The 18769-nt window shown below is 39.6% G+C and overlaps 1 protein-coding gene across 2 annotated transcripts in view; it reads right to left on the bottom strand.

The window, feature by feature from the left end:
• The window catches only part of brsk2a (BR serine/threonine kinase 2a), a 192579-nt gene that overhangs the window by 66260 nt on the left and 107550 nt on the right, over positions 1–18769 (bottom strand). For both annotated transcript variants that reach the window (XM_030731717.1, XM_030731718.1), the window contains one exon: positions 10152–10246. In XM_030731717.1, the coding sequence (XP_030587577.1) occupies positions 10152–10246 (95 nt within the window). The remainder of the gene's footprint in view (positions 1–10151; positions 10247–18769) is intronic.

Below are 18769 nucleotides of genomic sequence, written 5' to 3'. Positions count from 1 at the left end.
GCATGGGTTTATGAATGGGATGGAACGAGACATGCTAAAGAGAGAGGAGACCTTGTGTTTGTTTATTTGACTGCGTGTTTTTCTGCAAAAGCCACCTGCAGGATGAGTGATTTATCAGTGACAAGCAGGCAGTGGATCACTTTGGCAGCAAAGTTTTATTTATTTTTTTTGTCTGAAGTCTTTTTGTCAATTCATTCATTCCACTCACTCACTAATTTCACAGGACGGGACTGGTACAGTGACCTTGGATTGTGAAGAGATTAAAAGGATTAATGAACTGGTTTTCACAGACTACAAGGGTAGAGCTCAGAAGAGAATCTAATGATTAGATCTGAAGGTCACCTATATCACTTACAAGAGAGTAGAGCTAATAACCTACTGTTTCTGTATCTGCATGCGAGGTTGAAGAAACTGTTCCTAAAGTGCTGCAAAGAAAAATTAAAGTGGATTCTCTAACTATTCTGACAAATTTGTATTAAATACTTTATTTTAAGTAAAAATCTTGCGTTAAAAAGAAGCAAAAGCTGTCCACGCAAATATAATGTTAATTTTTGTTACAATGCTTTATGAATAAAAAGAGTAAGCTAGTGAACATTCAAGTACTGGTTTGTAAAGTGATGTGAAAACAACTTACAGAAAGTAAGTAGTGAATAAGTAACAAGAATCATTTTGTGTGGTAATTCAGGCAGACAGTGGTGATGAGCTGACAGTGATTAACTTAACAACTAATTAACTTCACATATGAATACGTGACTTATTCACTGACACATAAGCCACAGACAGACAGGAGTCAATACTGTATAGGGAAGAAGTCAATAGGTAAGACTGGTCAGCTGAAACAATTCAAATTAGCTCAAAAGTTTGCAAATAAGTTCAGAATGACTCATATTGTAATTAGTGAGCTCTTTTAGCATCAGCACTTCTATAGTAGTGCATTAATCCACAATAATGAAGACAACTACAACATGTTGGAGGTTCATACCTCAGAGTCAGCCCAATCATAGGCCAACATGGAATAAAATCACTCACAAAAGCATATTTACATAGGGAACATGTTAAGAATGCTATGCAGGGCATTGGAAGTAAAATATGAAAGTAAAAATGGAGGTTAGAGCGTTTTCCTCTGAAGGGAACATCACGTACCTACTTAAACAGAGGGATAAAGGAGTCTCCCAACATTCAGTGGTTGAGAAGAAACAAATTCACACTCGACAGGTAGAGTAGCATAAATAAATAGACATAAAAAGCAATGTGAACTGTGAAGTGGAACTCAGCTGATCTCTTCATGAAATCATCTTTCTACTTAAGGGGGAAAGAATGTGGCCTTTGCTCACAAAGGAAAAGAAAAAAACTAAAGCAACAACAAATAAAAAAAGCAAATAAAGCTTTCTCATCTATCTGACAACACAGCAGATGTTGCCTTTGAAGAGGAGAAACAAATGCCATCGATTTAGACGTCTGTCTGTCTCCTGTCGAGCTCAATGGGGGATCCTGCTATATCTTCTGTTCTGCTATCCTGCATTTCATTATTTTGTCTGCACTCCATCTCTGTTTTATCAGGATAAGGCATATGAAAGGTAAAATCAGTCAAACAACCCTGCATGTGTTTGATGAGCTTTGTCACCACAGCGAGCAGCAGCAAAGCAGCAGTCAAGAGCTGCACAGTTTTCCATGTCGGGTGCTTAATATTTTAAGTACCAGTCAGAAGAGTGTAAATCTCAGCGTTTGGTATCTTCAGTCAGTGATACTGACCATGAGTCACATAAGTAATGCTAAAAGTTTCTTCACAAACTCAGAACACCTACTTTGTGTCCTGGAGGTAAAATTTATTCTCTATTTCTATTTCACCAGAGCTTCTTTGCCATGCAATACAGACTGTAAAAAAATGATTTGGGTGATTAGAAACCAAATTAGGATGCAAAATGCTGAGCGTCCTTCATAATGGCTAATTGCAGACAAAGAACTTTGTAAGGCCGATTATGGGAAAAATATGTTTTTTAGGTTCCTACAGCATGCTGTGAGGAAACCACGACAAAAAATGAAACAAGGCACTTTTCTCATATTTTCAGTAAGAACTTTAAAATCAAGCTGATCTCACAAAAGCTTAACTGGGCTGAGATCTGGTGACTGCTTCATCAATGATCAAATGCCAGCTGACTGCTTCTTCTCTCAAGAAAAATGTCTACAGTCAAGCTGCGTCCATAGAGTACGACAAGGTGTAGCCTTCCTTTTCCAAAATATCTTTTATCCCATACAAATCTCCTGCTTTACCAACACCAAAGTATTCCCAAACCATTATATTTCTTCCACAAGCACGACAGACGTTGTGCACTCTAATAAAATTTTTTATTTGCTTTACATCTCAAAAATGTTTAATACAAAGACATCAAACTTCTATCCATGAGAGTTTTTTGAGTTTTTTTCCCCAGTTTTCCTCTGTCCAATGTCTGATGCCCCCCCATCTTAACTTTGGACAGTCTCAGATACAGCTTTTCTTTGAAACTCTGCCTAGTCGCGTCTTCAATACTGCCATCTGAGGACCTGTGAGACATCTGTTCTTCAAACGCAGTTGCTCAGTAGTGCAACAGGATCTCCCACTCTTTCTATTCTGGATAGAGCCAGTTTGTGCTGCTCTGTGATGGGAGAAGTACACCAAGCTCCAGTTATACGAAATCTTCAGTGTGTTGAAGAAATTTTAAAGTTACAGCATGGAATAGCCTGTATTTCTTTAAATAAGAATAGTGTTACACGTTTCAGAGTTTTCTTTTTTTTTTTTTTTTTTGGGTGGGGGGGTGGGGGGGCTAAATCTGAAAAAGAAAACCCACAGCTGATGTTCTAAATAGTTATCTAGCACTGCCAAATTTATTCTTTACTAAATTTTCATCTGTGCTGACATAATTGGAAAATGTTTTTTAAAAGGATCACCTTTTTAACCTTATAAACTTACACTAGGCTACACAATGTTCTATTTGAAAACAAATCTTTGAAATCCTACAGATATTCTAATAAAATCATAATGATTTATGATGAATGATTCCATTAATCATTGACACAACATGTCAAGTTTTGACTGGTACTATATATATATATATATATATATATATATATATATATATATATATATATATATATATATATATATATATGTGTGTGTGTGTGTGTGTGTGTGTGTGTGTGTGTGTGTGTGTGTCTCATGCAAGCACCCAAAGCAAGCTCTACATCAACAGACAGAATTGAGTGAAAGCACAAAAAGTACAGCTGAGAAACAAAGTTGGTAATTCTACAGTGTTTCTGTGCAGTCAACCTGTTAAGATCAAACCACGTTAAGCCCTAGCTTCTGGCTCAGCACCATACAAAGCTGATGGATCAAAGCACCAAGGCACAATATATGAAACCCATTTATTTTAAAGAGTGTCTGTGCACACTCATAGAAGCACGGGTGTACACACAATCACATAAACACACAACATTAAGTTAAAGAGGATGTGTGTATGTTGGAGGCATTTCTATATCCAACTCACTCGCGGCAATACAGAGATGGGAGAGAAGGGACAATCTATAATCATTAGGAGGGAAAAGAAGAGATGGCGGAGAAAGAAAGCTACAGTGCTGTCACAGAGGTGTCGAGATAACAAGATTAGAACTTGTGTGATTCATCTGTGGCCATGGCATTCTGCTCCTCACCCGCCCACCACAATCTCTGCTGGTTGGTGTACTCAACCTTTATTCCTTGCTTTTCTGTGACTGTTTTATCTTAAATTATTATTTTACATGCTGTGCATTTAATACTCAGATACCACTGTGTCATACAGACATCCTAAAAGGAATTTTTCTTTCATGTCAAGTAATCTGCATAATGGACAAAGACATGTAGACTTCACAAATTACACCTTTTCTGTAGAAATTTCTGTAAAAATTCACATATTCAAGCAGTCCTGATCTTGTTAACTCTAAATATTCCTGCCTTTATTTGTACCCTAGCTGTGGCACTGTCTTGTTGTTCTTGGCTTATAGTCCTCAGTGTAGTGTGTCAATTGTTTGCTTAAGGGGGCAATTATACTGCACACTCCTGCATCTCCAAACTATTTTTCACTTTTTTGTGCACACATTTCAAATTTTAACTGATTTGACTTGCATCAATCACAGAGTCAGAAAACTGTAGTTAACCTTACTGTTTAAAAAAAAACAAAACATCAAAATCACCATGTAGCGATGTCAGCCTCATAAGACATCCATCTAAAGTGTTCCAACTTCATATTCACTACCCTTTCTAACCCCCCCCCCACACACACACACACACACTCACACCCTTCCCTCCCTATCTTCCTTCATCCTGCACTTCATCCCTCCTCTCCCTCTCTTCCTTTTGCTCTCTGGGCTTGGGGACAGTAGAGTGACTTTGAAGTTGTGCTGCTTCAGGAGGAGAGAGAGAGTCACTCTGGCTAATTAGTTGTCCTTATCCCAACAGCAGCAGCCGCCACCAGCTCACTGGCTCAGAGGAAGAAAACAGAGCAGGCATCAACAGCAGCTACCAACTGCTGCATGTTAAAGATACCCTGCTCGCTTCTGCTAACTGCTAGTAACAACAATACTCATCCAAAGACTGAACTGCAGATTTAATGGAGTTGCTTCTTTCATATACAGTATAATGATAGGCAGTATGGCAGGAATGCATTACGGTGAACCCTCTGCTTTCAGTGAAAACGTGTCAGACCATAATCGACTGTGATCTTGTAATTCTATTGAAGTCTTTTTCATTTTCTCCCTCATGTCAGTGTCTTCTCAAGTCAGTTTTATATAAATTACTTTTAATTATCAGTTTTTTTATTTAAAGGCTGTTTTAGTTGTTTTTTGTATAAATATTAGCCAGCTGTACTTTTTAGGGATTCTCAGTATTTTATGTCATGTGACCCTGGTTTTAATGACAAGCAATCAAAACTGTCATTATGAGGAGAACATTAGCTTTGTTTTATTTTTTATATTTTTGGTCCATTGTTGTATTGTGCCATGTCATGTGTCACTGAGACCATTTCTGATGAGCTGTGAACAGTCAATGGATCACCTGAAGGGCCAGGTATATGTCTCAGGTCCTCTGTCTACATTGGCTCTAAAAGGTCAAATGCACTGCAACTTAAGAAAACCAGCAAATAGAAAAAAACTGCGAAAGCACACGAAACACAAAAGAAGTTGAATAAAAAAACAAACTCTCACAAAACTCAACAGAAGTATTTTTGGGGAGACGATAATGTGATGGAACAGTTGCGGAAATGAAAGAAACTGAAACGTGAAGGATTGCACTGAGCTGCATTTAAAAGAAGCAGAGGATTAATTGGTGTTGTGAGGGAGAAAAAGATGCAAGGTAATGTGTGTTTTAATTGCATGATTCATATAATACTGCATATAAATGTTTGCTATTAGCCTTTTACTACAGGCTCGTCACTTCTGCAGCTGTTCTGTCATGTTATTGTCTCCCCATAAACACTTCTGTTGTGCTTTGTGAGGAGTTTTGTGTGTGTGTGTGTGTGTGTGTGTGTGTGTGTGTGTGTGTGTGTGTGTGTGTGTGTGTGTGTGTGTGTGTGTGTGTGTGTGTGAGAGAGCGTTTTAGCTGTGGGGTTTTTTTGTTTGTTTTTCTTTTGTATTTTTTGGGCTTTTGCAACATTTTTCTATTTGCTGGTCTTTTCTTAAGTTGCAGTTTGTTTGACCTCTAAGGGCCATCATATGTATCAGGTCTTTGTTGGGGTTTTTTTTTAATTATTATTTCTTAAGGACATGACTTTCCGATACTGTTCATCTGCTGTAGTTATTTTTTTTTAGCCCTGCCATTTCTTCTGTCCTCCATTTGTCTGGAAAAACATCGGCTGCACTGATGAGTCTCGATTTCTGCTGTGACATTTGGATGGTAGGGTCAGAATTTGGTGTAAACAGCATGAAAGCATAGCGCCATCTGCCTTGCATCAACGGTTCAGGCTGCTGCTGGTGATATTATGGTGTCATTCTTACCACAATTTAGGCCCCTTAGTAGAAATTGAGCATTTAAACGCCACAGCCTACCTGAGTATTGTTGCTGACCATGTTGATTCCTTTATGACAACAGTGTGCCCGTTTTTCGATGGATCCTTCCAGCAGGATTACCCGCCATTTCACAAAGTGTCAAATCATCTCAAACTGTTTTCTTGAACATGACAATGTGTTCATTGTACTCAAATGGCCTCGACACTCACTCACCTTTGGTATGTGGAGGAATGGGAGAGTCCCACTATAGCCAACAAATCTGCAGCAAGTCTGTGATGTTATCACTTCAACATGGACCATATTGAATCTATGCCATAAATAATTAAGATAGCTCTGAAGGGAAAAGTACCTAATAAAGTGTCTGGTGAGTGTATAGCTCTATCAGACAAGACACAGTGATATGCTTGGAATAGTTAGATTTGTACACTTATGTTGGAAGTGAACACAGAGCCATGCCATATGTGGGAATGTCACTTTAATAGATCAAGGAGAAAACAGGAACTGCTGACAGGAAATGCATAGAGATGTGGTGTCCCTACAAAGACATCTGTGTTATATTTTCTCAGCAGGGTTTCTCAAAGCATGTCCATCTCTCTCTCCTGAGTGCGGTTCCCTTTCACCCCACCTCCCTTTTGCGATCTCTCACCCTCACAGCCCGATGTCATAGAGACATGGCAAGGATAGAGGGAGGGGGAGAGAGAACTGGCTGAGATTCAGAAACATTAACTATTCCCTTGAGATACACACATGCGCTCAGATACATGCACAAAATGTTGGTTCTCGCTTAGTATCGGTTTGCCTTACTCCATTCTGTTTGGCCTCAGTGCGAAACACTGCTGACATGCTGTCATATGCACACATACTGTGTATTCTCTCTCTGTCTCGTTCTCTCTCATCATTCCAAATATGACAGGCAGCCACTTCCCGCTGACGGAGACTCTTATTATTATTCAAGTTACTCCATTGTTAGCTTTTCTGCTTAGAAGTGGAAAAAAAAAAACATTGGGCTGCACTTGCTCTTTGAAGTAGTCAAGGCTCATTCCCTGGTTACAAACTGACATAAAGTTCATAGACGCATGCATTATCCAAGACAATTCAATGTCTTACTGGTCCGTAGTGTCACAGTCTGTAGGGCTATGGAATAAAGAGTTCAGCATTAGTTCTATAAAGTTCAACACGCTGAGAGTGTAGAAAAGACCTCTTTGCCAGACACTCCGAGACAATTAATTCAACCCATCTCCTCATCTCCACAGACCCCTGACTCCCAAGGCCAGTCATAAGAAGGACAGACGGAGAGGGATGACATAGGTCATGGAGGATGTGCACATGCTCATACTAAAGAAAGTGTGTATGTCTCTATGACATGTGTGCACACAATCCTATGCACATTTGTGTGTGTATGTGGCCTGTATTTGCCTATACGTGAGTGTATGCATGCATCCACTGTATACGTGTCATCAGTTGTGCTGGAACTATGGGCGCGCGCGCGCACACACACACACACACACACACACACACACACACACACACACACACACACACACACACACACACACACACCTGTCTGGGAGAGTCAGATTCCCCCCTAATGGCACCACGGGGACCCAAGACATTAGCATATTAAAAGGTGACATTTCACAGCCTGAGCCATGCAGTAAGCTACAGCCCGATCACTCTGACAGTCTGACAGCCAAATATGCAGTCCAGAGAGCAGACACATGAGAGTACGAAATGTAACACAATACGAATATGGGACAACCTCTACTGAATTTGAGCTGGAAAACACCTGTCCAGTCATAGTAGGAACCCCACAACATGAGAATGAATTTGTAATCTAATTTGAGAGATCCATGTTAAGTATAATTTATGGTCCCATAAATGCGTCCATCTGCGTATGTGTTTCCGTTTGGACAACAACCAGAGAGGGGTTTTCACCCACCCCGAATGCACTCCTGTGCAGTCCTCCCAAAACCCAACTGTGCATTGCTGAATGTGGATGATCTATGCATCAGTCAATTGGATGATTAGTTGACAAGTAGGGTGGAATAGGTAAGGAAGTGACAACAGAATTTACCACGAATGGAAGAAGTGTAAAAGAAATCAAAGATTTAAAAAAAAAATACAGCATTAAAAGTACAGACAGTGCTGCAATGGAAACTTTTAATTGTTTTTAACATTCAGTTTCACTTCAGCTCTTTGTATGTAATAACTTTGCTCTTCACCGCAGCTGGCTTATGGACCAACAACAGCACAAGCAAAAGTAACCCATGCACTGATTGTACCACATGTTGACACTGCCTCTGACAACAAATATTCTCTGCAGGTAGACGGACAGTCTGTGGCTGCCCGCGGACTGCCTTTGCACTAGCTCCGCTCAAGCATAAAACAAGCATTACTATGTTCCAAAACTAATGGGAAATTTACATGTGGCCTCACTTATAGTTTGGTAATGCGTCATGCCTCATAATTAATAATGCATATACTGTAGGTTAAATTGTAATTGAGGTCTGAAGTATGGTCAGTCAATATACACACTGTACATAAACACACAGAAATAATTAAATTACAATAATTCTGCATGTTTGTGAACTGTGAACTGCTGAGTTTTGCTTGAGTCACACGGTATGACAAGCCAACACACACAATCTCACACACCAGTACCATGCAAGCGTTGCTCATCAAAATCTGTGCCCAGTTTAGCAAAAACAAGTACAGGCAGACACAAACACAAGTACAGAGATTTTAGCATGTGATCCAAAAATAAATGCACCTGATTTGCAGCATAAGAGAAGAAACCTGGCATCTACATTTATTTTCAACATTTTTTATTCATGTAAAATAATACAAATGAAATAATGCTAAACAATCTGAATTTTGGCAGATGCGTACTGCCCCTGACTCTCGTGTAATTCACATACACTGCACCTGCTGTTACACACACACAGTCACATGCACGCGCGCACACACTCACCAACAGCTTACACTGCTGAGACAAGAGTGACAATGGCTGAGGTCAGTAATTGGCGCCGAACTGCAGCTTCAGCAAAAGACTTGGTCCTGTTGGAAACCTGTAAGTATTTGGCATCTGTTACCCTCATTTTCCTTTACAGGACAGCAAGATGTCACCTAGCTTACTGTCATGTGTTACAATGGTTCCCCCAACTACATCTGCGACAATACGTCTGTCAGAGCTGAAGCAACAGAAATGACCTGCCTTTATTTCATGAAAACATCTGACTGCATGTTGAGTGGGATAAAAGGCAGAACAGAGAGAGACTTCAAGAGCAAATCAGCAGCAAGCAAAGCGCAAAAGAGACACTGACACAGCAAGAAGCTGATTAATACAGACTGTTTATCAAATAGCAATATCCGAGGACAGTGTTTTTCATCTAAAGTCTAATGATGCTGCCAAATGAAGCGATCCAAAACTGAGGGATTTTCCATTTTCAGATAACCTTTACTGTGAGCAAACCCATTCTCTTCCTGCTTTCCAGATCATAAGCTAACAATTACAGCAAGCACTCCTCTCTGCGTGTATCCTGTAAACGACCATTTTCAGGTTCTAGCATCTCTGAGTTGCCCTCTTTCTTCTTCTTCTCTTTAGTTTCATTATAACTATTCCTTCAAGACAAGGAACAATTTTGTTGAATGCCAATTTTGCACTGAATGGAAGTGCCCAGCAGGACTCCTGGGATGTAATAAGAAAAAAAATCTCTATCCTATTGTGCACCTTAAAAAAAAACAATGCAGGTTCTGGGAAACATCCAAATATTGTATCACTGTAAATGTATCAAGACTTACTAGTAAAGGTATCATAGTAATCATTGTTGGGGGGGGGGGGGGGTCTGAAGATTTAAACAGCTGACTCTTTCAGTTTGAAAAGGATGAAAATCAGCTGCTTCAAAGACCTGCTGTCACTACCTCAGCATGTTATTCCACTCTCATATAAACTGTTCCTATTTAAGAATTTTTGCAACATCAGCTGTTGATTTTTTTGAAACCTTGATTCTGCTGAGGAAATCCACTAGTTTGAAATGCTGTCCATCTCTCCATCAGCTGCTAGAACCATAACAAATATTGTTTATTCTTAGATGATTAGGCAAAAAAAAAAAAAAAAAGATTGAGAGCTGCAAACATACCTTCATTAGTACTGACTCGCTGAGTTTCTCACGGTTCACAATCTTAATGGCAACTTTCTGGCATGTTACACAGTGGATTCCAAGCTTAACCAACCCTGGAAACAAACAAACAAACAAAAAAGGAAATACACATTTCATTAGGTCAGATAGGTCAGACAAACACTGAATTTCCACAGAACACATTTTGAAAAAAGCCTGCATATTTTTACATGCATTGACAAGAGTAATATAAAATTGATCAGGACCAAATGTTCCTAATGCTCATAATGAATTTTGAAGTGTACATAGTCCCTTAAATTAACTGCCCTCTGGGATTTATTCAAGTCGTAAAGGCAGTAAGTGAGCAGACCATTTGTGCTATTGATTCCGATAATGTACTAAACCACTGTAATGCAGTCATGTTAACTTAGCTGAAATGGCAACAAACAATGGGACTATAAAAAAAGTGCAGGGCACGAAACTCAATAGAGCTAATTATCAATCAGCACCCAAAATGACATGAATGAAGAAAAACTGCATAGAGCTGCAGTGGAAAAAAATCAGAATGGCATATTTCAAAAACCCAGCAGAAAACATCATTTTCTTCACAAGACAAACACATTGATGCATGGGGAGAGATTTGAGTGTTTAATACACCATGCCAGTCGGTTGTATAGGGACTCCCACACAAAGAATCTGTCAAAACTCGCATAATTCCTGTGATTTGTTACACAACCAAAGAAGCATCTTCCTGCTTTGCCTTACTAAATGTCCCGGGGTATTCTCGGTTAAATAATCAGTCATAAACAATGTAGAAAACCGACAGGGATACAACAATGTAGAGTGTAGTTACAGTGGAACAAAGTGATGTGTGCATTTGATACAGGGGAGCCATGACAACAGCACCAAGACATTTTCTACAGAGCTGCATACTCATTACAAAGATGTTTGTAGGTTACTGGTAAAGTATAACAAAAACACCCATTAAACAAATGTTGGCTCTCTATTATAGAAATCTCATTTGGTCTACAGATTAGGAGACGGCAGAAGATGTACGTTATGAATATATCACTTTAGTTTTCCAATGGCTTCTACACAAGGTTTGCAGGGTTAAAAAAGGTCAAATAATATGGATGCTTTGACTCCTTGCTGCTCAGACTTCGAGAAAAGATAGTAGAAATATAGGGAGAGAATTTAAAGAAAGAGTTCTGCAACTTTGCAGCTAAAAAAACAAAACAAAATTTAACCTGACTTAAATTAGCCTCTTTCATCTTTTAGGACCTCTTCCAGTACTCCAGATACTTTTGGAATGCTCCACAGAGATCCCATTCTGACAACAGTCAGCTGTGCATCTGCGATTTAACCCAAATGTGGCACATCTGGTGGGGAGCACAACAAGAAACATACTTTTTCTTTAATCCGACATCCTTGAGGTTGTGCACTATAAATTCATTCCCCAGGGTCAGAGTCAGTATGGAGTTCTACACTGAAAGATTTTTGGCCACACCAACTCAAGACTCGCTACTTGCAAGTGTCAGTTCCCTGTGACCGAGTCTTCTTCTTCAAACTGAAATTCAAGTTGAAGGATTGCTGATTTGACACAGTGCAGAAGATTCAGCCTGCTGCTGCACAAGTGCAAGTGGTGCAATGGGCCTTCCAGGGAGCAATACAAAAATAGCAGGAATAATGACAGTGGTCCAGAGCTGTACAGTAAAACAGCCCTGAAGTTAATAATGCCCTTTTTTTTTAATGAGTCATAAAAAACTTTTTTTGATCACAGCCTAATTTGTGTTACATAACATGCCAAAACCAATACAATGCAGTCATTATAAAGAAAAGGTCAATATTGTGTAGAAAGAGGGCTTGCTGGGCGTGAACCAGACCAATATGGGCTTCTAGCCTGCTCAGCTATGTCTTTTGTATAATTTTATTTCTGTATAGCCCAGCAGGACAGTCAATGGGCTTTGACAACGTGGTCAAACACAGGGAAGCAGAAGTATTCTGACACCACAGAAATACCATGAAGGTAAAAGAGACAAAGAAGGTGGGGGAAGGGGAGCAATAGTGGGATACGGGGAAGGAAGAGTGAATAAAGAATAAGTGAAAGATGAAACCAAAAGAGTTAAATAGATTGAGCGTAAGGGATCCAACAAATGACAGGCCACAGATAATTAAGCCATAATGGAGATCATTGTGTGGGTGTGAGCCTCTATCTTGGGAAGTTGAGAGGCCGCAGGGGCCGAAAGTGGAAACACATGGAAAGGAGGCGTGAGAGATGGAGTATGACAGAGAGATAGGAAGTAAATGCTGAAAAGAGGAAGATAAAGGATTTAGAAAGAAAACATTTTGGAAAGGGGATGAAGCAGTTGAGCAGAAGGGGGAACAACAGACAAACCCATTAGCCTTGTGATGGTAATCATATGTTAATGGCTGCTATAGAGAAGCTCATAAGTCATGATAAACACATTAAAGAGAAAATATCTGCCTGCAAACACATGAAAAGCTAACTGGATTATTCGTCTCACTATCCATCTTCATCCAATGCCTTTGTTTTCTTGAGCAGGAGGCACATTAGCAATAGAAAATGTGCGCAGAGAAGACAGCACATTATGATTTTACAACCACTTGCTTATGGATTGAAATGAACTGTTACAAGGAAAATCAGCGCATAAATGGCATAAGACTTTTTTTATGCAACATATCTAAAAACTATGACTCAAAAGAAGAAGAGAGTAAAACTAATGCTCGTGGAAAAACACATTCAGATTATTAGCTAAAGCCAAGAACAGATAAGTCACATTGTCTTTTTCAGACACCAAATGAGCTGCACATGAATTTTTGTACTAAACTTTACAGAAATCCATCTAGTAGTTGTCAGGATATTTCAAAAGGCCAAAAATGTCAAATTGTCCATGTCTGCATAAAAGGTTGTTGAGATGTGTCATAACCAAAATGATGTAAATCACTGATAGCATGGCGTGCTTTTTATATGAAAATGAGGCACAAAGAGCTTAAAACAAGCTAAAGCATGTCATTCTGTGTGAGTCTCGCTTTCAGATATTCATAAAGCCATTTGCATAGTACACAACACTTGTACATAATGTCAAAATCTGAGTCATTCACTAAACTAGAACATAAAGCAAAATAAGAAACCCTGAAAAAGTTGTTAATCCTACGAAAACAAAAGAAATGAATAAAACACATCAGACAATAAATACGGTAAGTAAAATATCTATGTTCTTTTGGATATTCTGTTAATGAAATGGCTTTTGTTCGAAGGATAAGCTGTAGACATCTCGCTGAGATCTGTTTTGTTTTTGTTTTTTTACTTGTGACTTTGTACGATGCTACCATGATATTTTTCAGTGATTATTGTAAGTCTCATATATGACCCCAACATCCCTCTCCAACATCAAACATATCTAAGAAATAAGGAAAATTTACAATAACTGCACTTTCACTTCACTTATCTCAAGTATGTTGTGATAGCTAATCAACATCTGTTTCTCTATAACCCAAAATAAACTCCCCTCGTTTCAAGTGTGCTGTAATTTAAATGTGACTGACTGCCTATTGCTAATGTCCCTTTCACCTGTCTATGACAGCATCCTTGGACAAAGACAAAAAATTAAACCTGGAGTAGCAAGAGAGGGATGCACAGGAAGACACTGGGGTTTTGTCAGGGTCACGCTGTGTTGAGCACATAGACTTTCTTTGAACATAGCTTCAAATGTAAAGCTTGAACTTCGGCTTACATGACGGGAGGCAGAGAAAGCTATGCCTGCAATTGCCAGTGTGCATGACTTAGTGTGAGAATATGAAGCAAGCATTTCTGTAAATTTAAAGCTGAGGTGTAGCATTCCCTAGATTCTCTCTACAGAAGAACTGTTTGTGATTTAGTATCACATATGGATGGTTTATGAACTTAAGACACACACGCATGCTTTTCACTGACACATACTATATACAGACAAAAGCAGGCTGTGCAGTGAAAGTTGTGATGCCACTGAATCAGCAAGTATATTGATGTCTCCCCTCCTTTGCCCTCCTCCCAAATCAATATCATCAAAACTCTTGCCTTCACAACAGTGGAAGAATAATGGCACTGACCAGGGACTCATAGGCAGAAGGGGCCACTTGAGTGACCCCACCCTCCACCCTAGCTACGCAATCTTTATTTTCCATGCACCCTTGTGATTAATGGCTTAATGTGGAGGGACTGCTGGAGGAAGATGCACAGTAAGAACCTTGGTAAGGCTTGGTAAGATCAGTTTTGCTGCACTGCGCTGGAAGCTGCTGGGCATCACAAATCTGAGAAATATTGGTTTTAAAATAAAAGTTGAGCAGCTGTGTCAACTGAACTAAGCAAAAGGCAAAAATGGCTAGATAATAGAATGCTCGAAATAATAAAATGAAGAAAGAAAGCAACAGATTAAAAAAAAAAACATCCAGTGAGAGCATACACTGTATAGCAACTCTTTATCACCAATGGCACAACTTAATCAACCACAAAATGTGCACAGTTGTGAAAATTCTTCTAATCAGCTATGTTTCAAAAACTAAAGAAAATTCTGGCAGTGCATCTGCTTCTCTATATCACTGAGCCATGTGTCAGCTCTGATTTGGTAATGAACCTCTGGTCCAACCTCATAAGCCACTGTTTCATGATATCACTGCTGAACTTGCTGTCCTGAGAAATATCTCTAATGGGTGCTAGAGTGTATTCATTATGACAGCATGTAGTTTTGAACATTTTGAATTAAGCAACTTTTCAGAGAAAGATCTGACAAGGGACCACTGGCCTGAAGAAACAATGTTTTTCACCAATCTGACATTTATATTCAGCTCATGCAAGAATTTATGGGTGCAATGCAGTTCTCTAACAAAGTTTATTTTGTCTCTATTTGGTATTGTTAGATATTGTTGATCAGTTCAGTTCAATTCAGGTTTATTTATATAGCACCAAATCACAACAACATTTGCCTCAAGGCACTTTATACTGTAAGGTAAAGGCCCTATAGCACTGAATACGAGCAAGCACTTTGTAACACTGGGAATTCCCTTTTAACAGGAAGAAACCTCCACTAGGCAGCCATCTGATATGCCCAGTTTTTTTTTGTTTTTTGGGGGGTTTTTTTTTTTGGGGGGGGGGGGGGGGGGTGTTTGTTTGTTTGTTTGTTTTTGGGGGGGGCAGACTAAGGGAAAGGGAAGACAAAATTTAATGACATACTGCGGTGATATATAAAACATGTGAACGTGTGAAGTGAAAAGAGGTGAGTGGTAAAGTGTTCAGCGCATCACATGAAGTCGTGCAGCAGTCTGAGCCTATAGCAGCATAACTAAGGGCATGGCTCAGGGTCCAGCCTTAGCTTAATTTGTGCCACAACCACATTGAAAGACTGGAACTGATAGAGAAAAAATTTTGCAGAGGGGTCAGTTTATCTAAAGGCACTTAAGTTTTATGGCCATTTTTTATCCCACCTTTTTTTATTCATTGGGTTTTCCCAGTAGACCCTTGTTGGCATGTTTATGTTTGCTTTCATCTCCCTTCCCTTCGAGCTGTTTAACCTGGCAAAGAGTCAGGAAACCCCCAACACACAAGGAGAGAAACTCTCTCGTCTTTGGCATTAACTTGTGAGAGCCTTTCGTGTTCCAGCTTTCAAAGTAGCCTGATCACTGGCTGATTTATCAGTAGGTATCTGGGGAAGAGCAGATAGGAGAGGAGAGAGACCCTGACTGTGAGGCTGATTTCCAATGCTATCAATCAACGACACAAGAAGGAAACAAAGGAAAGAGAGAGAGTGTACAGGAACACCCGGTACTCTCCTGAGCCTAGGAGAAGTGCTTTATGATCTCCACCTACTAACTGCACACAGCTACAAGAGCCACCACACACAGTCAGTGTTTTCTGCTTTATCCTTCTCATAGCCCTGGCATCCATGCAGTTAAAGATCATTACTGGATTAATTTCCATCTGGAAGCAACTACAAGGCAAAGGAGAGCAAAAGATGAAAAAGAGATGTTCCCACTAGCACACCTCTCTCACTTTCAAATCTTGATCTTTCAGAAGTGCTAAACCAATGCAGGCAGATGGTAGTAGCTTATGCTGGCTTAGCTTTCTCTCCCTGAGGCGCTGGCTGTGAGAAGCTCATTGCCCTTAGGCACAGATCTGTGAGCCTCTTTCCACTTCTGCTCTCTAACCCTGACTGCTCTACATCAGGGCCACAGCCCTGCCCTGGGATCAGTATTTGAAAAGAAACACAATGTGGTACTAGAGCTTCCTAGAGCCTTTTCTGACCATATGGAAATCCCTGGCAGCAGGGCGTGGGAATTCCCTCCATCAGGGCAAAAGGTGGGAGTTACTTTCACTCCCATACCTTTACACATTTGTACCATCTTTTTCATTCACCGTACAAGCACAGAGACAGTCAGATTGAATTATGCACTCTTCAGTCTTGTTAACTCAGTAAACATCATTACATTCAACTTCTATAATGTTAAACATCAGTAGGTGTTGACTAGTACAGAAGCACACATTTTATTGTATACTCGTTATTAGAGTTTGCATGTATTAGTGGTGACAAAGTGCCAGATACAGAATGATTATTATTAAAAATAACGTCACTGCATTGTATGCATGCATTTATAGAAAGGAAGTGTAGTGAATCCCTCCCACAGAATGTTACTTCATCATACTGTATAAAGCTATTTGTGAACAGTCATATTTACAGAGACTAGCAGAAAAAAATACCCTACCATATTCACAGGGATAATAATCAATTTAATAAAACCATTAGAAGAAGATTTTTTTTTTAAAGTGTACATTTTAGATATTGGTTTAAAGATTTAATGCTTGGCCTGGACACAGCTGTCTATTCCAACGGGTTTCTGCTTTATCTCTTTGCAATCTGGTTATACAGTTACTCCACACCCTTTTCTTTGCTTCATTTATTTTCTGCCAATTTCCCCTCATTTCTTCTTTATTCCTCATTGTTTTCTGACTTATCTCCACATATATATTATCCATGTACCAACAAAAAAAAAAAAAAAAAAGAGAGAGAAAAGAGAAGGAATACGCCAACAGAAAGTTGTTGAGTCATATTGTGCAGGAGGGGAAAATGTTGACGATCAAACAATTTTCACTTGCTACTCAGTGAATTCAGTCTCTCTCTCTGCCTCTCGCACACACTGTTTCTTTACTCTCCTCATTCACTAAATCTCTATCTCCTCCATTCCTCCACCTCCTCTTTCATTCCTTTTGCATTTTCAGTCAGCCGTGACGTTAGTCTACCCAGCCTGAATTCCCCTGCAACCCTCTAAGCCCTACCAACCAAAGCAACAGCAACAACATCAGTAACACCAGCGGCCCAGACCAACAGAACAGCTTCAAAAGCAGGAAGAGCGGTTTAGCCCCAGAGTGATGGAGCGAGAAGGGAGGCACACTGACGCATGCATACAGAAACTGTTTGTTTGGCCTGTGTAAAGTAAGACATTTGCTTAGCAGAGCCATTATAAGTTAACTCCCAACTTACAGTAGGATTTTATTGATGTTTCTTACTATTAGACTCAAGACAATGTGGTCTTAGTTTACCTTTGATACCTCTAAGTGAGTACAGTTTAACATTTTCAACTAAAATTATAATATTAAACACAAACAATGCGCGCGCACACACATACACACACACACACACACACACACACACACACACAAAGGCACATTTGGTATTCTTCATAGTATTTGCTTTCTATATGCATTCAGGAGTCTATGTCGTGTATTTCAGAGAGCAAGCATGTTTGTTTTTGTAGAGACAGGGATGTACTAAGGCTGTAAAAACCCAATTTCATAGACACACCCGTGATTTACATAACAGAATGAAATGTAGTGAGGTGATGAAGTTCTAGATGGCTCCGAGGTGGTAATCTATTTTACATGTTCTGACACAAGTAAGAGAACAGTTGTGAGCGTAGCCCAAAGCCAGCAAGAACAGAGCAATACATTTAGTAGGTAGCAATCTTTTTGATTGGCACACCTTACAAAATCTCCACTCTTTATGCACTAGCCTTATCTGAATGTAAATATGGGAATGGAAAACCTCACCAGTTGCTTGGACGATGCAAAATTCTGACCCTTGCTTCTGCCTACAAGGAAAATAGTCTCATTGTCAGAGGTAGGTAACACATGAAACAGGTACAGTAGAACAGAGTGCTCTGTCTGATGAATATCTGACTCCAAAAAAGGGTCCTGGTTTATGTCTTAGACATGTTGCACACTTTCCAAATATTCCCATATTTGCCATATTTCCACACTCTAGGGCAGGGGTAGGTAATTCATTTTCCCAAGGAGCCACATGAGAAACAGAGACTGATGTACAGGACCGCATCATTAAGCTCATAAGCAGATAAAATTATATTGAGCAAAAGTAAGTTCAGCTTATTGGTACGGCCCTCCAAAGAAGTCCCAGTTTTTAATTGCCCACCCCTGCTCTCGGATATCTGCACTGGGGGTCATACTACTTCTCCATATGAAACACTGGATTCTCCTACAGCTAATTTTGTAGCTCAAATAAATACAAAGAAAAATCAGGCAGAGCTTTCTGGTAGTGATTTAGTCTATTGTTCAGGAGACTATCTCCCCATTA

This window comes from Archocentrus centrarchus, chromosome 6, assembly GCF_007364275.1.
Source record: "Archocentrus centrarchus isolate MPI-CPG fArcCen1 chromosome 6, fArcCen1, whole genome shotgun sequence".
Lineage (NCBI taxonomy): Eukaryota > Metazoa > Chordata > Actinopteri > Cichliformes > Cichlidae > Archocentrus > Archocentrus centrarchus.
Note: the sequence above shows the minus strand (reverse complement) of the source record. Positions and strands in the feature narration are given on the sequence as shown.